Here is a 23461-nt window from a genome sequence, read left to right as displayed (position 1 = left end):
GTACTCTGATTATGAATCAGTTGAAATTGTAAGTGAAATTGTGTAAATGTAACTCCATTAGACTGTATAACTCCTTGTTATACCATGGTCTGGGTGAATACTCGAGTCTGATTGGCTGCAGGGTGTCCGTTAAAAAGTGTTATAGGACACCTATAAAAAAGTTCCGGTCAAATAGCCGGATTGTTCTAAATTATTGCCCTGGCTCAAATACTAGTTGGTAACCGTGGCAACAGAAACTGTCTTGCTTACCTTACTTACTTACTTGCTTGATACACATTTAATGATCAGAGTCAATGGTGGATAATATTTCTTGTAATAAAAACGATTTAGGAAACTATCTGTGGACTTTGATTCTTTGAAACAAAATTTCACATCATCCTCTGGACACACACAAGCGGTAAAAGGTGCACTTGCCTTCTGAAATAATACTTCGTATCACGTAACATAACGTTATCTCACTTCCCTCCACTGATTAGGCCTAATATAACAGCTGCGGCCGACTGAGCTGCAGGTTCTGAGGCAACGCGTCACAACGAGAGATATTAAATTGTCCACTCAGCCGCTTCTTGTGGAAAAACTTACGATTTTATTGGTAAAAAAACAACATTACGTATTAATAATTGATTTAATATTTATTTCTTTCGTAAGTGACCATGGTATAAGCAGAGCTTCATGTTGGACAGTTCACGCCTTCGCGTCCATTCATTTCTGATAATGGACACCTCGTTGGGCATTATCCCTTACATAATTTCTCTTTGGGATAAATAAAGTTGATCTTATCTTATCAACTTAGATTGATTTGGCCTCTTATGTTTGTGCCGTATACAAGCTTGCAGGCTACTACATCCATTCATTTGTCTGTTCATTTGTTGTGTACGGATTTGTCTTGCATTTATTTCAGTGTGCAGACGTGGGGTGTATTATATACAGACCGTTGGATGTGTATTTATTCTTGTGTTGTATAATATGCTTTGATTTTGTGCTTTCTCTCTTGTAGAGTCACTGTGTGACTTCAGTTTGGAAAGGAACTGGTGCTTTGATTTATCCTTATTCAATAAAGGAACATCATGTTACTCTTTGATGTGTATTTATATTTATATTGGATGTGTATTTTATATGTAGTCTATGGGAAACTGTCTATCTGATGATTGCAACATCTAAAATCATCATTTATCTACAATGATTGAAATTAATTAAAATTGAAATTAATGATGCTTATGTTTTGTGTTAATGTTTAAATAATGACAGTGGATCTAGTTGAATGTGATAACAGTGTGTAGTGGTCAGTGGAATAGCAATTGGTTTCCGTTTGTGATGACTGCTGACTGAGATAAGGGATGAGATTAAATAGATCCTGGAACTTGGCCTGGTCTGGAGCAGGCTAGCTCCACAGACTAAATCTCCATGGTAACTTATCCCATAACATATCCCACTTTCCGCTATCCTGCTTTTGTGCAACCGGATCACGGCTAAGTTGAGCCAGGATAACCAACATATCCCGGCTTAATCCCTTATCCTAGTTTTGTGCAACGGGCCCCTGGAGTGGTGGGCTGTATAAATACTTTATATTATGACATCCTGCACCATGTGCTTAATTGTGTGTTGTAAGATCACACCATTAAGTTCTGGGATCATGCTCAACCAACAAAGGCATCCATGATATGTGGGGTAGCCCTAATCTGCATGACAATGTGTAGTTGAAAGCTAGTATAACACAACTGTAGTTGTGAAGACAAACCTCCAACCCCTGAGCTATCACCACTGAAGCTACTGTATGTAATGATCTTTCTGCCGGCTTTCTGACAGATGTATGCTCAGCAGATTGAAGGTGGGGCAGACTTACCAGAGACAAGTACTTCTGTGGAGACCAATCCACATGACAACATTACCACGGAACCTGCTCCAGCCCCAGCTCCAGCGATGCATTTTAGGTCAGCTGCAGCAGCCTCAGAGCCTGTAGCAGTACCAGGAACAGGGAAAGGTGAGTTACCCTGCATCACACAGTCATCCACCAGGCAGATGCACTGTCATGGTCCTTTGGAGTCAAGGGCTTCGTTCAGGTCAAACTTAGCTTAATTCATGGAGGAAAATCCACCGCCCTTTGATTTCTGCATTCTTCTTAAAGACAAAAAGAAAGTTGCAGTGCTCACCGGAGAGGCATGTTTTCTTTAAAGAAAATCACCAAGTTTTCACCATTTATGATATCAAGACTGTAGAAACAAAATATATTATAGTCCTACTCAAATTTCCTCTGACAGTCCTTTAAGAAATCATATGCTATGAATGCTTCCATCAGGAAAAATAAGGATTAGATCAGGTCCTAGATACTGATTAAAACCAATTATGGGGAAGTAAAATGTTAAAATATTTCAGTTTTGCCTTCTCAGTGTGCAGCAGTCACTTAGTCATTTTGGCAGATGCTTTTATCCAACATATGAACTCACACACTGATGGTGCAGCACTCTGGCCTCCGCAGTCCACATGCCGAAGTATCCTTGGGCAAGATACTGAACCCCAAGTCTTTCAAATTCTAAAATCTAAGAATAATGTTTTAGTATTTAGAAAAAAAAAATCTTCTGTGTGTCTTATCAGAATGCTGCCAATGTTTGCATTCATGTTGTCATTTAAATCTGAAATAAAGAGTTTACTACCAGTTTACTATGGTGTTGCAAGGGGTTCGGACACGTGAATAGGAGTCTGTTGGTGAAAGAACAAAAATCCAGAGAATAACAGTGTCTTTAAAATCACTTTGAATTTTAATTCAGTGCATCCTTTGTGTGTTTCTATTTTGTGTAGCATCCCTCTCAAACACAGGAGATGATCACAGCCTTTCAGCCACAGTGACTCTTGCAGAGAATGCATCTTCAGATCATGCTACTCAGTGTTCTCAGAAAGAAAAACTGGATGCAAAGGTGGAAAGGTAGGAGCACACATTCTGTACATTCTAGACATTAGATATTAGCATTAGACATGTAACAAACTTTATTAAGACTTCAGAAAGAAATTTGATCAAGTAAAAGTTTAGGCCAGGAGAAGTACGGAGGTGGAGGAATGAATTGTCACGTTGATGATATCACCCCCTTTTTACGTCAGAGCAGGCCCTCTCAAAGTTCTCTCAAGAGTACCTTCGCGTTGCACAGTGCTAACAGCTGTAAACAATGGAGCCGTGACTGAATGGATCTCCAGATGTTGTTTTGAATTGTACAGAAAATTAGCAAAAAGCTTATAACAAGTGTCACCATTTGTACACCCGTAGAGGAACACGTTCAGCCCAGAGTAGTGACGGAAGAAACACACTAAGAACACTAAAACAAAGAAAAGCGATTGATGCTGCTGTAACTAGCTGCCACTCTTGCAGTGCCATTTTGTATTCATTCATTCACTCACTTACTCAGCAGTGAAAGAGGTTCAGTCTGTACTGAGAGTTTTTTTTGTTGTGTTAGAACTCATTTAATGATAGTTGAACTGTGGGTTTTGTATTGAAAAAAGTACAGAATTCATAGTTCACCAGTTCTAGCCTACAGAAAGGGATACTTTTTTCAGTTCAATTAAATTTTATTTGTATAGCACCAAATCAAGTTGTCTCAGGACACTTTCCACTTAGAGCTGGTACAGACCAAACTCTTTTATCTACTGAGAACCAACAATTCCCTCATTTATCAAAAAGGAAAGTTTTAAGCTTACTCTGATGCTTACTCTATGTAGAGACAGTGTCTGCCTCCCAGACGAAGACAGGAAGATGGCTCCACAGGAGAGGAGCTTCATAGCTAAATGCTCTGACTCCTGTTCTACTTTTGGAGACTTTAGGAACCATAAGTAAGCCTGCACTCTGGGAATGCAGTGTTCTATTGGGGTAATTGTTAGGATATGCCTTAGTTGGATTCAAAATGCAGACCAGAGACAAGAGTTGGAAAGAAAACAATTTATTAACAATAATGGTGAACAAAAAGCGCATTCATAAGGAGCGGAAAGAACAACAAAAAGCACACTCTCAAAGAGTGGAGCTAAACAAACACAAAACGCACTCACAACGAGTGGAGATAACAAATAAAGGAACACCAAACGGTGGGTTGAGGCAGGACAAATGCTGGATGTGGGTGGTAGGCATTGAAACAATGTGAGTGGCAAAAGAAAAGGACTATTGTAAGTCTTAAAAAAACACTGAGAGCAACTGGCAAACGACTGGAGAAACTTACAAGACAAATACTCAGGAAACTCATGGAAGAGGTCAGGATAATTTGGCAACAGGCAAGGCTGAGAGCCTTCCCTAAATACTCAGCCCTAGTCACGTTCATGTGCCCCTGGTGTGCTGCTGGTAGGGTGGAGCCAGCTTAGTGCAGGGACACACCCAGCTAAAACAGACAGGGGAACAGACAGACAGATGCATAACACTAAGGGAGAAGGGAAAAAGAGAACACTAGGAAAAGACAAGTTAGCGGATCCTAACAGTAATAAGGTATTCTGAGCTCTTTAAGATATGATGGTGCCTGACCATTTATGGCTTTGTAAGTAAGAATGAGGACTTTTAATTCTATTCTAAATTTTACAGGGAGCCAGTGTAGAGTGGCTAATATTGATGGAATATGATCTCTCTTCCATTCTCGAGCAACTGGATTATATTCAGCAACGAATTTTAGCAGCCTGATAGTAAGGATTTGCAATAATCTAACCTGGAAGTTACAAATGCATGGACTAGTTTGCATCATTTTGAGAAAGGATGTGCCTGATTTTTGCAATGTTATGTAGGTGAAAAAAGGCAGTCCTTGAAATTTGTTTTACATGGGAGTGAGAGGACATGTCCTGATGAAAGATAATTCCCAGATTCTTTACAGGGCTGCTGGAGGCAACCCATAACTGCTATATCATCAGAAGGTGAGGTTCTTAGCTGTTTACGGCTGAGCGCTATAACGTCAGTTTTGTCTGAGTTTAGCATCAGAAAATTGCAGGTCATCCAGGTCTTTATGTCTTGAAGACATGCTTGTAGTCTAGTTAACTGATTGGTTTCTTCTGGAGAAATATATCTGGGTATCATCTGCATAGCAATGAAAAGTGTTTCCTGATAATGTTCCCTAAAGGAAGCATGTATAAGGTGATCATCATCAGACTAGGTCTTCCCCAGAAACTCTGCCAATTATCAATGAAACCCACACCGTTTGCTCGACACCACCTCAGCAGCCAGCTATTGAATGATGACATGCCGCTAAACATGTCATCACTAGTCTGGATTTGGCAGGGGTCCAGCGAAAACTACGGAGTCCGACATGGTCTTTGCATATGTACACAACAATTCCACATTCCGATTCCGATTGGCGTAGTCGGGTGTCATTACCACCAACCTGAATAACAATCTTACTGTATTTACGCTTATCCTTAGCCAGCAGTTTCGAATTTGATTCGACGTTGCCAGCTCTGGCCTTGAGCAGAACTATTGTTACTTTAAATAACAGATAATAAGCTGCTGTAACAAAAGACAGAGCAAATTACACTCAGACAAGCAAGAGCAACAGGCGTACGCTACTATTAACGCAACAACTGCCAACAGGAAGTGAGGCGATACGCTTGTATCAGCACTCAGACCACTGGAGAGCCCAGTGAAACCTGTGCTACTCACAGAGAATCTCAAAGCTTGTCTATTAGATGTAAGAGGCATCACTTAGGTTTATTTTGACATTGTTGTCATGGTGATGTTAACTGCTGGAGAGAGTGTTGTGTGTTCTTGCTGCAGAGTTCAAACATTACCATTACACCGCAGAATTTGCTATCATCTCCTAAATCACAGTTACAGAATGTGTCTTGTTTTATCTAGGACACAGTTTCTATTGCCCTATACAAAAGTGTACTAAGTACTAACATTGTAACCAGTGGTGTAATTGTGCCTGAAGAAGTGTACTCTTTCTGCCCCCCCCCCCTTTTTTTAAAGTGACCATTTCAGTAAAGGATAAACGCCCTGTGTTATTAACACTGACATGTAAAATTCCTTTTGCATATTTAGTTCACCCCAAAAATGTGCCAATAGTATTTGCACATTGTCACTTAACTTCTGCTGCTTGACTTCAGGGAGTAACAATCATTATGATATAATGTAGCATCACAAGGTTGTTTTTTTCTGAAAGCAGATTGTTGTTTGATTTGTTTGCTTCATATTTCCATCATTAATTTAATTATTGACTTAATTATCCAACAGTGCAAGCAGGTAGACCACAGCCAACATTTATTTTCCTAGGATGGCATTGGCAACGTATGACCCGCCCTACTTTGCCTCTGATTGGATCACCCTGATACTCTTCCCCAACCAACCAACAAAGACAACGAGTCATAGCTAATCAGAGTAAGGTGGGTCATGCCTTTGCCAACCTCAGAAAAAATAATTGCAGCACACACAAATGGTGCGCATCAGAGGGAATTTGTGAGTGAATGACGACTGAAAAATAAGTGGGTATACGCCGTATACCTGCGTATACCCTGCACTGCATCGCTGATTGTAACTCTCTTACATACTGACCATAATTTACTCATGCTGAAATTTTCAATATATTGTCCGAATCCCACCTTATTAAACTGAATAGCTGCATAAACTGGACCAATGAGCCAGTCCAGCCCAGAAATCAAGAGTATTTAAATTGTAATAATTATATACATATAATTATGATAATAATAACTAGACAAATTCCCCTCGGCGGGAAATTTGGAGAGTGATACAGTGCGCAAATGCCGGGGCCTGTGGCAAACGCCGGGCCGTGCACGTGCCTAGTGCTATCATATTAGCACGGCAACCCGATATCAAAAGTCAAACCGGTTCATAGGACCCAATTTCAACATCGGTGACAATGCTAAGTTGACATTAGCATGTCAAAAAACACATTGAGAAGGTCTCAAACAGCATTAGAATGCCTTTACCAATCAAATAAAATAACACATTAAAAACCTCTGAACCATCATTAGAACGCAATGAACATTAATTTTAACGTATGTTAGCATATTAGCATTAGCATGCTAACATTAGCATGTTAGCACAACAACCCAACATCAATAGTCAAACCTCCATGCACCAACAAGTTCATAGGACCTCATGTTAGCATTAACATGTTAGCATTGTGGCTAATGCTAACGGGCCAACACCACTCATTATATCACTAACATATACAACTCAACAGTAGGTAGCTTGGCTGTGGCTGGTTAGCATGTCACTATAGAGCTTAATGGAGAACTGATCATTTGACTGAGCTGCACAGCTGCAGCTAAAGCTACGTGTGTGTGTGTGTGTGTGTGTGTGTGTGTGTGTGTGTGTGTGTGTGTGTGTGTGTGTGTGTGGGAGAGGCACTGAGGCTCAGGGGTTGCCACGGCAACTTGAGATCAGGCCACCTGCGGGTCTGCGAGAGTCTGAGAAACGTTTGAATTTGGCCTCTGCGCACCCCTCCGAACAAACGCTTCTCACGCAAAGACCGAAACTCCTATCTCCGAAATTTCTTCACCATGAGTGCTACAAGGCTTTGCTGTACACGCTGATCACTTTCTTTTTTCGCTGGGCTCAAAAATGCCGATTTTAGAGTGAGTTAAAAAAGGGCTGGTTTCTGTCTCTCTTGTTTTTGGTTTGTATTGGACCTTATGGGCGAGGTCAGAGGTGCTCTCCTCTTTAGCCAGGCACATCGTGAGAATCAGCGCAAGCGGCACTACAACTCTGGAAATTTTGATGCGCGTAGAGTGAAATTTGTGCTTTGGAGGAGCGTGGAAAGACGAAAGTTTCACACAATTTTCAGAGCTTCTCTCCACTCTGGCAGTTAATCCCCTCCACTCTAGCGCAAACATTCCATGCAATACACACCTATTATAAACTCACAATTTCTCCCAAAACACTCACGGCCATCGAACGTCGACTGCTCAAAAACTATACGACCTATCAAAACGAGACTTAATACACCAATATACGAGACTTGTTTCTACGTTTTAAAGTTGGAATGGCGTCTCTACGTGAAAGTATGCCGGAGCAGTATCCATCCATCCATCCATTATCTTCCGCTTATCCGGGGCCGGGTTGCGGGGGGAGCAGTCTGAGCAGGGACGCCCAGACTTCCCTCTCCCCGGACACTTCCTCCAACTCTTCCGGGGGGATCCCGAGGCGTTCCCAGGCCAGCCGAGTGACGTAGTCACCCCAGCGTGTCCTGGGTCTTCCCCGGGGCCTCCTCCCAGTGGGACATGCCTGGAACACCTCCCTAGGGAGGTGTCCAGGGGGCATCCGATAGAGATGCCCGAGCCACCTCAGCTGACTCCTCTCGATGCGGAGGAGCAGCGACTCTACTCTGAGCTCCTCCCGGGTGACAGAGCTCCTCACCCTATCTCTAAGGGAGCGCTCCGCCACCCTGCGGAGGAAACTCATTTCAGCCGCTTGTATCCGGGACCTCGTTCTTTCGGTCATGACCCAAAGTTCATGACCATAGGTGAGGGTAGGAACGTAGATTGACCGGTAAATCGAGAGCTTCGCCTTTCGGCTCAGCTCCTTCTTTACCACGACAGACCGATACAGCGACCGCATTACTGCAGCCGCTGCACCGATCCGCCTGTCAATCTCACGTTCCATCCTTCCCTCACTCGTGAACAGGATCCCAAGATACTTAAACTCCTCCACTTGAGGCAGGAACTCTCCTCCAACCTGAAGGGAGCAAGCCACCTTTTTCCGGTCGAGAACCATGGCCTCGGACTTGGAGGTGCTAACTCTCATCCCAGCTGCTTCACACTCGGCTGCGAACCGCCCCAGCGCATGCTGAAGGTCCTGGCTCGAGGAAGCCAACAAGACAACATCATCCGCGAAAAGCAGAGACGAAATCTGCCGGCCCCCGGACCGAACCCCCTCCGGCCCCTGGCTGCGCCTAGAAATCCTGTCCATAAAAATGATGAACAGAACCGGTGACATAGGGCAGCCCTGCCGGAGTCCAACATGCACTGGGAACAGGTCCGACTTACTGCCGGCAATGCGGACCAAGCTCCTGCTCCGGTTGTACAGGGACTGTACAGCCCTCAACAGAGGGCCTCCAACCCCATACTCCTGGAGCACCTCCCACAGAATGACGCGAGGGACACGGTCGAATGCCTTCTCCAAGTCCACGAAGCACATGTGGACTGTTTGGGCAAACTCCCATGAACCCTCAAGCACCCTGTGGAGGGTATAGAGCTGGTCCAGTGTTCCACGGCCAGGACGAAAACCGCATTGTTCCTCTTGAATCCGGGGTTCGACTATCGGCCGGATTCTCCTCTCCAGTACCCTGGAATAGACTTTACCAGGGAGGCTGAGGAGTGTGATCCCCCGATAGTTGGAACACACCCTCCGGTCCCCCTTTTTAAAAAGAGGGACCACCACCCCAGTCTGCCAGTCCAGAGGCACTGTCCCCGTCTGCCACGCGATGCTGCAGAGGCGTGTCAACCAAGACAGTCCTACAACATCCAGAGACTTGAGGTACTCAGGGCGGATCTCATCCACCCCCGGCGCTCTGCCACCGAGGAGCTTGCGAACTGCCTCAGTGACTTCAGCCCCGGTGATGAATGAATCGACCTCCAAGTCCCCAGTCTCTGCTTCCTCTACGGAAGACATGACAGAGGGATTGAGGAGATCCTCGAAGTATTCCTTCCACCGCCCGACAATATCCCCAGTCGAGGTCAACAGCTCCCCACCTCCACTGTAAACAGTGTTGACAGAAAGCTGCTTCCCCCTCCTGAGGCGCCGAACGGTTTGCCAGAATTTCCTCGAGGCCAACCGGTAGTCCTCCTCCATGGCCTCCCCGAACTCCTCCCAGACCCGAGTTCTTGCTTCTACAACCGCCCGAGCTGCCGCACGCTTGGTCTGCCGGTACCCATCAGCTGCCTCAGGAGTCCTATGAGCCAACCAGGCCCGATAGGACTCCTTCTTCAGCTTGACGGCATCCCTTACTTCCGGTGTCCACCACCGGGTTCGGGGGTTGCCGCCACGACAGGCACCGCCGACTTTACGGCCACAGCTATGGACGGCTGCATCAACAATGGAAGTGGAGAACATGGTCCATTCGGACTCAATGTCTCCAACCTCCCTCGGGATCTGGTTGAAGCTCTCCCGGAGGTGGGAGTTGAAAACTTCCCTGACAGCGGGTTCCGCCAGACATTCCCAACAGACCCTCACGGTACGTTTGGGTCTGCCAAGTCTGTCCCGCTTCTTCCCCTGCCAGCGAATCCAACTCACCACCAGGTGGTGATCAGTTGACAGCTCAGCCCCTCTCTTTACCCGAGTGTCCAAGACATACCGCCGAAGGTCAGATGATACGACTACAAAGTCGATCATTGACCTCCGGCCTAGGGTGTCCTGGTGCCATGTGCACTGATGGACACCCTTATGCTCGAACATGGTGTTCGTTATGGACAAACTGTGACTAGCACAGAAATCCAATAACAGAACACCACTCGGGTTCAGATCGGGGAGGCCGTTCCTCCCAATCACTCCCCTCCAGGTGTCACTGTCGCTGCCCACGTGAGCATTGAAGTCTCCCAGCAGAACAATGGAGTCCCCGGTTGGAGCACTTTCCAGTACCCCTCCCAGGGACTCCAAGAAGGCCGGGTACTCTACGCTACTGTTCGGCCCGTAGGCCGAAACAATAGTGAGAGACCTATCCCCAACCCGAAGGCGCAGGGAAGCGACCCTCTCGCTCAGCGGGGAGAACTCCAACACATGGCGGCTGAGCTGGGGGGCTATAAGCAAGCCCACACCAGCTCGCCGCCTCTCACCGCGGGCAACTCCAGAGTAGAAGAGAGTCCAGCCTCTCTCAAGGAGTTGGGTTCCCGAGCCCAGACTGTGCGTGGAGGTGAGCCCGACTATCTCTAGCCGGTACCGCTCAACCTCCCGCACTAGCTCAGGCTCTTTCCCCCACAGTGAGGTGACATTCCATGTCCCCATAGCCAGAGTCGTTGTCCAGGATTTGGGTCGTCGGGGCCCCCGCCCACGACTGCTACCCATTCCACATAGCACCGGCCCCTTCTGATCCTTCCTGCGGGTGGTGGGCCTACGGGAAGGCGGGCCCACGTCGCTCCTTCGGGCTGTGCCCGGCCGGGTCCCGTGGGCAAAGACCCGGCCACCAGGCGCTCGCCTGCGAGCCCCAACCCCAGGCCTGGCTCCAGGGCGGGGCCCCGGTGACGCCAATCCGGGCGACGTACGCTTCCTTGCTTTAATTTCTTTCATAAGGGGCTTCTTGAACTGCTCTTAGTCTGACCCGTCACCTAGAACCTGTTTGCCTTGGGAGACCCTACCAGGGGCATTAAGCCCCGGACAACATAGCCTCTAGGATCATTCGGGTACTCAAACTCCTCCACCACGATAAGGTGGCAGTTCAAGGAGGAGAGCCGGAGCAGTAGTCCTTTCAAAAAGGGGGAGATTTTTTCGCGTTTTTTGCCTTCTCCCATTTACTTTGAATGGGATTTTTTCGTATTCTGTAGAGAAAAATAATAGCCATCGATTCCCGATCGAGCCGCACGTTTTGATATATAATTCGCCTGGGTGCTCGCTGTCGTTTATGACTAGTAGCGAACCGAAAAAAGTACGGAAGAGGAATAACTAGACAAATTCCCCTCGGCGGGAAATTTGGAGAGTGATACAGTGCGCAAACGCCGGGCCGTGTTGCTGACATTATGTGTTGCTGACAGAGGTCAGTGTCCAGTACTAAAAACACAATGTGAAGCAAACATTAGCATGTCAAAAAACACATTGAAAAGGTCGCAAACACCCATCATTCAAGATGAATAATAATCGGAAGAAGAAGAAGAAACACGCAGAAGAACAATAGTGGTTCAGGGCAAAAGCACTGTATCACTAATTATTAGTGATACAGTGCAAAGCACCGAACCACTATTGTTCTTCTGCGTGTTTCTTCTTCTTCTTCTTAAAATTATTATTCCTCTTCCGTACTTTTTTCGGTTCGCTACTAGTCAAAAACGATAGCGAGCACCCAGGCAAATTATATATCAAAACGTGCGGCTCCATTGGACTCGGTCTGCTAATATTTTTCTCTACAGAATACACGTTTTTCGCGTCGTAAAACGCACGAAAAAATCCCAGAAGAAATGAATGGGACGAGCCGAAAAATCCGAAAAAATCTCCCCCTTTTTCAATGGACTACTGCTCCTGCATACTTTCGCCTAGAGACGCCATTCCAACTTTAAAATGTAGACACAAGTCTCGTCTGTTGATGTAGTAATTCTCATTTTGATAGGTCGTATAGTTTTTGAGCAGTCGCCGTTCAATGACCGTGAGCGTTTTGGGAGAAATTGTGAGTTTATAATGGGTGTGTATTGCACGGAATGTTCGCGCTAGAGTGGAGGGGATTAACTGCCAGAGTGGAGAGAAGCTCTGAAAATTGTGTGAAACTTTTGTCTTTCCACGCTCCTCCAAAGCACAAATTTCGCTCTAGACATGTGAAAATTTCTAGAGTTGTTGCGCTGATTCTCACGATGTGTCTGGCTGAGCGAGGAGAGTGCCACTAACTTCGCCCATAAGGTCCAATACAAACCAAAAACAGGAGAGACAGAAACCAGCCCTTTTTTAACTCGCTCTAAAATTGGCATTTTTGAGCCCAGCGAAAAAAGAAAGTGATCGGAGTGTACAGCAAAGCCTTGTGGCTCTCATGGTGAAATTTCGGTGATAGGAGTTTCGGTCTTTGCGTGAGAAGCGTTTGTTCGGAGGGTGCGCAGAGGCCAAATTCAAACTCTCCCACACACAGACAGACACACACACACACACACACATATATATGTAGCTTCAGCTGCAGCTGTGTAGCTCAGTCAAATGATCAGTTCTCCATTAAGCTCTGTAGTGACATGCTAACCAGCCACAGCCTAGGCCGTTTCTCAATACCAAGTACGCCAAGTTCGGACTTACGAACTTGGCAGTTCGGACTTAGCAAGTTCGACTTGGGAGTACAGTCTCTCCAGGACGGGAGGATGCAGGACCGTCATTCTGCAATTGGGACAGCAGTGTACTTGATGACGTTAGCAGGACACATCTCTGAAAACTTTGGAGCAAATTTTAAACTACGCGCTATCGTGATGAATCGACCACAGATTTTAAGTTTTAACATCCACTTTCTCACATAAAATAATCTTAAAACCACATTCCATACTACTAAAACAGCAGTATTTCCAAACTTGTAACTTATAGTTGTGAGTCCTCTCCTCCGGCATCGTTGCGACGAAATGCAATCTGGAATACGTGGTTGCCCCAAGTCCGCACAAGTCACCATCCGATGCATACTCGATAAAATGGGAGGGGCAAGAACACATCGTGGTATTTGAGTGTACTTGTCGAGATGCGGACTTGAGAATTGGAACAGTACTTGGACTCAGAGTGATGACGTTTCACAAGTACACAAGAACACAAGTACAGAGAAGAACGCATATTGAGAAACGGCTCTAGCCTATCACTGGTGAGTTCTAAGTGTTAGTGAGGTCATGAGTGGTGTTGGCCTGTTAGCATTAGCCACAATGCTAACATGCTAATGCTAACATGAGGTCCTATGAACTCCTTGGTGCATGGAGGTTTGACTATTGATATCGGGTTGTTGTGCTAATATGCTAATGTTAGTATGCTAATGCTAATATGCTAATATACTTTAAAATGAATGTTCATTGCGTTCTAAGGGTGTTTGAGACGTTTTCAATGTGTTTTTTGACATGCTAATTTTAGCTTTGTGTTCTGTTTTTAGTATTGAATTTGTCTAGTAATTATTATAATGATATGATAATAATGATAAACATTATTTGTATAACACCTTTCACAAAAGAATTGCAGCCCAAAGCCTTTGTTTTTCAACAAAGAAATCACATGCACCAAGTGCTTCACAAAATAAATAGATAAATAAAAACTGAAATAAAATGACCACTTTTTGGCATAATTTACAAAAGGTGCATCCCCGATTTTCCTCCAGTGCAAAGCAGCTAAAACTGTACTAAAGTCCTTTTGGTTCTGTTTAACAAAATATATTTTTAGAGGGTTTCCTGTGGTCATTTGTGTTTCTACACTGCTCCCAAAAGCTAGGGATATTTGGCTTTCGGGTAAAATTTATGGAAAATGTAAAAGGTTCATGCTACAATGATATTACATTATGAAAGTAGGCCATTTAAGTAGAAGTATGCAGTGGTGATTTCCTCATCTCAAACAATTTATTGAAAAAAAGCCAACAACAGTGGTGGGTATACCACAACAAAAAATGTCAGTGTCTCAATAACTTGTACAGCTTGACAACGATGTCTCATGCTGTTCACAAGTTGACTTATTGTCTGCTAAGGCACAGCATCCCATTCTTCTTGAAGGGCAGCCCTTAGGTCATTGAGGTTCTGGGGTACAGAATTACAAGCCTACACAGCGACTCAGCTGATCCCATAGGTTTTCTATGAGATTCAGGTCTGGCAAAAGTGCAGGCCACTCCATTTGAGGTACCCCAGTCTCAGCAGCCGTTCCATATTGATGCGACCTCGATGAGCTGGAGCATTGTCGTCCATGAAGATGAAATTAGGCCTGTTCACGCAGGGGCACACTGACTGGGTTACTGATGTTATTCAGCTAGTATGGGTTTGTCACTGCACCATTCACAAAGTGTAGGGCAGTCCTGCATTGACAAACACACCTGCCCACACTGTAACACCACCACCAAAGGCTTGTCTGGTGACAACAGTGGCTGATGCATAGCGCTCTCTTTGATGTCTTCAACATCGTTGGCGGCCATCATTTCTGCTCATCGTGAATCGACTTGCATCAGAGAACAGCACTGAGGCCCACTGGTCCCTCGTCCAGTGCAATTGCTCCCTTGCCCATGCAAGACAATGATGCCAATGCCTGGTGGTGTGGTCAGGTGCCCTTGCATGTCGTCTAGCAGTCAGACCACGCTGATGTAAACGAATGGTCTGATGTGACGGAATGGCTTCTATGCCTTTCTGTGACTCTTCCAGTCTCTCTGTATCTCTGTTGCAACCTGCTGAAGACACTCTGTGACACTCTAAGCTCAATGACCACTTCCCTCTGAGAACATCCTGCTTGAAGCCTTGCAATGGCGAGGAACTGTTGATCAATTGCTAGGTGTCGTGTTGGTCTCATGATGTCAAAATGTGAACAGTATGTTGAAGAGGACTGTTTAAATACCAATTCTAATTGAACCAGGAAATGTATTGGTCGATTCATGGATCAAACACCTGTTGTGAATTTTGTCATTCAGCTCCTTGTTAGAGAACAGCAAGTTGTGCGAAAATTACTGAAACACTGAACACTTGGACATGTGCATTCAAAAGTTTAGAGAAGGTCAAATTAAGTTCACCTGTTGAAGTTATGAGGTTATGGTACAGTTTAAGTTCATCCTGAAATTTCACCCAAGAGCCAAATATCCCTCACTTTTTGTGAGTAGTGTATCAACAGCAGTGCTGGTTCTAATTGATATAATCTTTTATTTTGTTATTGAAGAAAGTTGCATGTTTTTCACAGTTTGATGACAAGTGCGGACTGATGAGGACAGTGTTGAGTTGCTGGATAATAGTGGAGAATAATATTCTCTTGGAAGAATATTATCTTGGAAAAGTAATACCTTCTTTCCAGACATATTGCTTAATTATAGACAGGCATGTCTCTTTTGTATTATGTTACAGTGAACTGAGCCCAGTTTTCCTCCATTTTCTTTAATCTTAACAGATATTCTTAATTTCATTATATTGTCCTGTCAGGTTGACCAAGAAGCTGGAGGAGAGACGAGAGCAAAGGAAGATAGAAGAAGAAGAGGTAAGGAGACAAGCCTTTTTGGTCATTAACCTCCTAGGACCTGGCGTCCACATATGTGGACATCATATTTTGGGTTGTCTAGACCTAGTATTGTGGTCTAGACAACAATTTTGCTCTACGAGGGCCTGATCTCCACATACGAGGACATTACACTGCAAATAATAATAATGATATATATCCATCCATTATCTATACCGCCTATCCCTTTCGGGGTTGCGGGGGGCTGGAGCCTATCCCAGCTACAATGGGCGAGAGGCGGGGTACACCCTGAACCGGTCGCCAGCCGATTGCAGGGCCACATGTAAGGACAAACAAACATTCACACTCACACCTACGGAGTCATCAATTAACCTAACGAGCATGTTTTTGGTCTGTGGGAGGAAGCCGGAGTACCCGGAGAGAACCCACGCATGCACGGGAAGAACATGCAAACTTCATACAGAAAGGCCCCGCCTGACCCGGGGATCGAACCGGCAACCTTCTTGCTGTGAGGCACACGCACTACCTGCTGCACCACCGTGCAGCCCAATGATATATATATAACATACATAATATAATAATAATATATAAAAATAATAGTAAAAATATACTGATAATTCTTTGTTTTTAAACTCATCAGGTCCCAATCAGCCCAAATAACAAAAAGAAATTAAAAATACATGCCATGCAAGAGTTCAGGTCTTAGGATGTTAAAGACTACTCCATATTTTCCATTGTGCTGCACCAACGTGTGTAATCACAGTGGCCACAGGGAGGTCACGTCACCCCAATATGTGAAATATGGAAATTTGTTACTAACCGGACACATGATTCAGTTCCTCCAAAAGGTGAAAGAAAGCCTATTTTTTCCCCTCAGTTATCAATGTTAAACATACTGGATGCTCACTGAGCTCCTCCTGTCATATGTCACCCAGCAAGGGTGAACACAACAGTTGTGAGCACATCAGGAGTATAGGACAGAGTTGTTGGTCCATTCTGTCTCGGCTTATCCTCCGCACCCTGTGCACAGATCTCCGATATGCACAGGCTAATCACTTGCAGTTACAGTTAAACACAGTCTGCTTTAATCTCAACATCACTGTTATGTATAAATCAGTGTAGGGCTGGGCGGTATACCAGTTCACACCGAATACTGGTGTATATGTTTCTTATGATATGAATTTTTAATATACTGCTACACCGGTGTATGTATCCACAACGTCCAGAATGCTGCACGACACTGTTTCAGACGGGGCCGTTTTCAATGTTGCTTCTGAACAAGCATGGTGTGGGGCGTGATGAGGGTAAACTGTAGTGCTCAGGTGTTACGTTATGGTGAAGATGGATGGGACAGACATTGAAAGTTCCGAAATCGAAGCTGCAGAACTAGTAGAACATGATGACACAGACGAACTTGTGCCAAAAAGAGGAGCCATGTCTGTTGTTTTTTTCGTCGGGCTAAAGTCGTCGCCGGATAGGCAACACGATCAATTTGCTCTAGTTCAGATGGTCAATGCTCACGCTAGGAAGCACCAATCCTAACGTGTAGCATGTCAGAATGACGGGGAGAATCTCAGTTAAAAGCCTATACCAAGCATTGCCACCAAATGAAACATAATTCATACAGAAATAAATTACATGTGCATGTAACAAAAAGACGAAAATAGCGTATGTCCATTCTAGAGCCTCTGCTGATTTCACCACTTGATGCAAACCACACAAGCCTGGTATCATATAAAAGCAGAAAGTCTGATGATCACGAAGATGTCTGCCTCCTCACTGTGCGACAGAAACTCGGTGAGCTAGCAGCCAAAAAGTAGCAGAAAAATAACTTTGCTAAATCATAAAGTATGTCTTACCTTTGCTGTTTTGGGGTCCAAAGTTAATTTCCAGCTCCTTACATCTCCTCCTATGACTCTGTGTTAGTTTTAGTTCAATCACGAAGGCCATGGTTGTATACATAAAGAGGAGGGGTTTCTAGAGTGGAGGGAGCGCTCTTCATGCAATAACCCAGGTTACCTTTGTGATCGACTGGTCGATCACAAAGGTAACCTGTGGGTTGATCGCATGACATTAAAAAAAAAAAACACGTCAGCCTGTCATCCATCCTGTCACTTGATTGATATACAGGGCAGCCAGTCAGATGACATCTGATGTTTTCTGACACTTAGGTCACTGCGCATGCGCAAACAACGGCGCTAAGTGCAGCAAAACTAACAAGCTAGTTAACAAGTTACCTCCAATTTTTAGCCCCCGTTTTTTTCTCTTAAACTTAAGAAAGGGTATAAAAATGAGTCCAAGTAAGAAGGCAAAGACTTATCACTTTCATACGGAATGGGAGGAGGACTTTTTTTTTCCCGATGACATTTTCAAAGTGCGTTTGCCTCACCTGCAAGACTACCATCGCAATACCAAAGAAGGGAAATGTGGAGCGGCATTTTCGGACTGTTCATGGAAAATACGACACCGACTTCCCGCCGAAAAGCGAGCTGAGAAAGAGAAAGGTGAAGGAACAAAAATGCCAGTTGTCCAGACAGCAGTCATTGTTCTCGCAACATACTTCAAAGGCAAAAGCCGCCACCAAAGCATTGTTTCGGGTGAGTCACCTCATCGTTAAAAACAAGAAGTCTTTCCAAGACGGAGAGATGGCAAAAGAGGCATTCGTTGAAGCAGCTGACTCACAAGGCAGAAATGTTATCTTCGATCAAAGCTCTCCAGCTGTCAAGAAGTACAGTTACATGGCGCAGTGAAGCCATGGCGGAGGATTTGAAGCAGCAACTTTGGAAGGACATCGCGGATTGTGAGTTTTTCTCACTGCAGTTGGATGAATCTACGGACGTGAGTTACACAGCCCAGATGTGCATTTTAATTCGTATGGTGTTTACTGATATCACTGCAAAAGAGGAGCTACTAACAGTACTGTCCATGAAAGAATAGAAGCGAGGAGAGGACATTTTTCAGTCATTCAAAAACTTTATCGAGAAAACCCAGCTCCCAGTGTACAAATTGGTGTCCATCACCATGGATGGAGCACCCGCAATGGTTGGCCGCTTGAATGGATTTATTGCCAAGTGCAGGCAGGACGACGCTTTTCCGGACTTCCTTAATTAACATTGCATAATCCATCAACAAGCGTTATGCGCTAAAATGCTCAACATGAAAGAGATCATGGATGTGGCAACAAAGATCGACTGTTCTATTCGCGCCAGATCTCTTCAAAGACGGTTATTCCGTGCACATCTGGAGAAGGCTGACTGTGACCACTCTGAGTTGTTGCTACACACTGACGAGAAATGGCTTAGTCGAGGGAAATTCCTGCAAAGATTTCGAGAGCTCTGTCCGGAGATTAAGGAGTTTTTCCGTGAAGCTGGACATGCAGAATACAAGCAACTAAATGACGGTCAGTGGCTGTTAGACTTGGCATTTTTAACCGATCTGACAGCATGTTGAATGACCTCAATCTTGAGCTGCAAGCAAAAGACAAAACAGTGATCAACATGATCAGCTCAGTTAATGCATTCAAACGAAAGATGCAACATCTCTCCTCAAAGCTGCAGCGCCATGATTTGGCAAACTTCCAAAACCTGTTGTCAGAGCTGGAGATGCAAGGGAAGGCCTATGGGCAACTTGACAGTGCACGCTACACAGAGCAGATTGACAATTGTCTGTCAGAGTTTAAGAAACTCTTTCAAGACTTTTCTTTCCTCGAGCCAGTCGCTACATTCATGTGTTATCCTTTTCGAGAAGATGCTGAGGTTGATTCACTTGCATCAAAAATTGCAACACTGTTTCACCTGAACTCTTCTGGAGTGGAAGATGAGATTTTGACACTACAAGCCGACATTCAGCTGAAGTCCAGAGCTAATGGACAGTTCTGGAACTTACTCACAGAGGTCAAGTACCCCAACATGAGGAAATGTGCTACCTCCTTGATTGCATTATTCGGCTCCACTTATTTATGTGAGTCAGCCTTTTCCCACCTGAAGATCATTAAGTCCAAGTACCGTTCCACCATGACTGATGATCATTTGGAAGTGTGTTTGAGGCTGGCTGTCAGCAGCTACTGTCCGGACTATGCATAACTGGCTGATTCCATTCAGTGCAAGTCATCAGAGTAAACTCGGGTAATGACAAAAAATGTACAATAGTTAATTGTGTTGTGTTGTGCAATATTGGCTCATGCGGTTATGCAAGGTACATCAACACACATTGTACATATAAAGAATCCTCAGTATATTTATAAATAAATATATGTTTTGCATTTTTGTAGTAGGTAGATCATTTTGACTTGGTCATTTTATAAGTAGCTCGCATGCTGAAAAAGTGAGCACCCCTGTGATAACCTATCTCTGGGCTTACTTCCCTCTGGATAGTCATTGGTGTTACTATGGTGAATTTGGGCACTGCCCCTCGAATCTCTTGACTCTGACTGGTCAATAGAGGTGTTGATCATCAAAATTGACCAATTGGTTGCTGAGCTATTGACCAGTCCAACTGCGCAGTGAGTTTCACCGCTCCGTCTCATTTACACATGAATGAGCAGAGCGCTAACAGAGGACTCTGCCGACCAGCCCGACTTGTTATTTTATTGTTTTATTTGCATTTCGTCCTTTTGTGAGAGATAAGAACAATAGCAAGCAGAAGAAAAGGATGACAAAGTATTTTCAACAGAGGAGTTTCTCTGTATGCTTGGACGAGATAACGGTACTCTGCCCAAATGAGTGCCTGGATATACCTGTGTTAAAACATCTGTCTTCCAGATGAAAGACAAAACAATACCGTCATGTACCGTGAAACTGTTATAATTCTGAAAAATACTGTGATATGCATTTTTAGTCATACCACCCAGCACTAAATCAGTGCAATACTGCTCTTGTTGATTAACATGTTCAGTGAAATGGTCTCAAGGGTGATCTGAGGTTTCCTCAGTCACTTGTCCTCTGAATGCTAGGTCTGTAGTTGATTTGTCTCTAAACTGTGAACCAACCGGGATATCACAGTGTTTTTTAAAACATGTTTGTGGGTCACAATTCCAAAAAATCAATGTGGAATACATTCTCTTGCTTCGTAAATGTTCCTCATTGCTCTGTCTACTGTGGTCTGTGTAGCTGCTGATTACAGTGAAGCTATGTAACTTTTACATGGACAAAAGGCACATTCCTTTCACTCACCTATGGACATGTTTCCTTTCATCTCAGTCCTGGTTTCGCGTCAACGTCTGCTCCCCTTTAAATTGTTTTTCTTTCCCAGGATATTGTGCTTGCCTTCATTCACATAACATCACAATTATATGCAACAGCATGATGAAATTACTAGTGGTGGCAGCAGAGGCCACTGTTGTAGCTGCTTAGCAAAAGTGTGAAGAAGTGTATAGTGCTTGATTGTTTTTAAAAATGCAGTTTATATACATTGATTGGAATGCATAATTAATGTGGTGCCAACCACCCCTGACCTACCTGTGTGTTAACTGTGATTCAGATTGAGATCAAGAAGGAAATTGAACGACGGAAGGTAGGGAAGGATATGCAGGACTTTAAGAGGAAACAGGAAGAGGAGAAGACCAAGAGACTCCTGGAGGAAAGGAACAGAGAAAAGGCAGAGGAGAAGGCTGCCAGGGAGCGGGTGAAACAGCAGATTGCCTTGGTAAGCTCATCTTTCTCCCTCCTCACATATTTGCTGTGGCTGCCTCTGTCGCTGATAACCAACACCTATGCACAGAGGTTTCACATTGAAAGTCCTCCAGTGACGTAGAAGGCATAATCTCTTCCTTATTTGCTGATCAGCAGTGTGTTTCTGCATCTCATGTCTCCTATTGTCTTTTATTTTGTATGTGTTTCTAAGTAATATTTGGTATTAGTATTTGCAATATTTATTTTGAAGGGGGTCCACTTTTTGACCTCTCATTGGTTTCATCTGAAAAGTGTTCTCAGCACTTCAGTGGTATGTCATGAGTCTGTTGTACTGATGGAATTAGGGCTGTGGAGACATAAGTACATTATGTTGAATTTACCATGTTAGATATTAAAGTGCAGGTAATCCACCCTTGCAGTGTTTTTTATGCTGCCTATTATGGCTCAGTATCTGGTTGCCTCCAGCTATCTGAAAACCAGCTTTTATTTGATAATTCACAGTAATTTCAGCAAAATGAGGTAACAGAAATGGATTTCTTTTGTCGATTCTAAAACTCAAAAACAAAATTCGAATGACGCTCGACACAAAATATAATTGTGATTTCAAGCTTTTCCAAGACAGAAAATGAATGTATTCACATCCATCTTTAATGTGTAGACATATGGTATATCATGTACATTAACTTTGTTAACCTGTGTCCCTTCTGTCCTGCAGGACCGAGCTGACAGAGCAGCGCGCTATGCCAAAACGCAGGAGGAGAAGAAGGCAGCCAAGCAGGCACTACTGCATGCCAAACAGGCAGAGCAGGAGGTCAGGAAGGAGACATTAGTCCGGGAGAGGAGGTAAAATGTTCCTTGGACCAAGGAGCAAACTATAAATGTTTCAGCTGCCTACACTGCTGGAGAAAATGTACAGTGCTTGCGGCTGAAAATTTTGCAGATGAAACATTTGAAGTAGATTAAATACTGAAACTTAGACTTAGACTTAATTGATCCCAATCACTTTGTTGCAGCAGCAGGTTAAACATACATACAGTACAGGCCAAAAGTTTGGACACACCTTCTCATTCAATGCGTTTTCTTTATTTTCATGACTATTTACATTGTAGATTCTCACTGAAGGCATCAAAACTATGAATGAACACATGTGGAGTTATGTACTTAACAAAAATGGTGAAATAACTGGAAACATGTTTTATATTCTAGTTTCTTCAAAATAGCCACCCTTTGCTCTGATTACTGCTTTGCACACTCTTGGCATTCTCTCGATGAGCTTCAAGAGTTAGTCACCTGAAATGGTTTTCCAACAGTCTTGAAGGAGTTCCCAGAGGTGTTTAGCACTTGTTGGCCCCTTTGCCTTCACTCTGCAGTCCAGCTCACCCCAAACCATCTCGATTGGTTTCCGGCGACTGTGGAGGCCAGGTCATCTGCCGCAGCACTCCATCACTCTCCTTCTTGGTCGAATAGACCTTACACAGCCTGGAGGTGTGTTTGGGGTCATTGTCCTGTTGAAAAATAAGTGATCTTCGGACTCATCAGACCAAAGCACAGATTTCCACTGGTCTAATGTGCATTCCTTGTGTTTCTTGGCCCAAACAAATCTCTTCTGCTTGTTGCCTCTCCTTAGCAGTGGTTTCCTAGCAGCTATTTGACCATGAAGGCCTGATTCGCGCAGTCTCCTCTTAACAGTTGTTCTAGAGATGGGTCTGCTGCTAGAACTCTGTGTGGCATTCATCTGGTCTCTGATCTGAGCTGCTGTTAACTTGCGATTTCTGAGGCTGGCAACTCGGATGAACTTATCCTCAGAAGCAGAGGTAGCTACCACATGGCTACCACAGCATCCTGCAGTGACATGCCATCCCATCCGGTTTGCGTTTAGTTGGACAATCATTTATTTTTCAACAGGACAATGACCCCAAACACACCTCCAGGCTGTGTAAGGGCTATTTGGCCAAGAAGGAGAGTGATGGAGTGCTGCGGCAGATGACCTGGCCTCCACAGTTGCCGGAAACCAATCGAGATGGTTTGGGGTGAGCTGGACTGCAGAGTGAAGGCAAAGGGGCCAACAAGTGCTAAACACCAC

At 44.4% G+C, this 23461-nt stretch overlaps 1 protein-coding gene across 2 annotated transcripts in view; it reads left to right on the top strand.

The window, feature by feature from the left end:
• Positions 1 to 23461, top strand: part of ubxn4 (UBX domain protein 4) — a 53677-nt gene that overhangs the window by 16684 nt on the left and 13532 nt on the right. For both annotated transcript variants that reach the window (XM_070975855.1, XM_070975853.1), the window contains exons 5-9: positions 1807 to 1981; positions 2797 to 2920; positions 15715 to 15769; positions 21227 to 21391; positions 22094 to 22221. In XM_070975855.1, the coding sequence (XP_070831956.1) occupies positions 1807 to 1981; positions 2797 to 2920; positions 15715 to 15769; positions 21227 to 21391; positions 22094 to 22221 (647 nt within the window). The remainder of the gene's footprint in view (positions 1 to 1806; positions 1982 to 2796; positions 2921 to 15714; positions 15770 to 21226; positions 21392 to 22093; positions 22222 to 23461) is intronic.

The sequence above is a fragment of the Chaetodon trifascialis genome, chromosome 12, assembly GCF_039877785.1.
Source record: "Chaetodon trifascialis isolate fChaTrf1 chromosome 12, fChaTrf1.hap1, whole genome shotgun sequence".
NCBI lineage: Eukaryota > Metazoa > Chordata > Actinopteri > Chaetodontiformes > Chaetodontidae > Chaetodon > Chaetodon trifascialis.
This window is presented reverse-complemented; position numbering and strand designations above follow the sequence as displayed.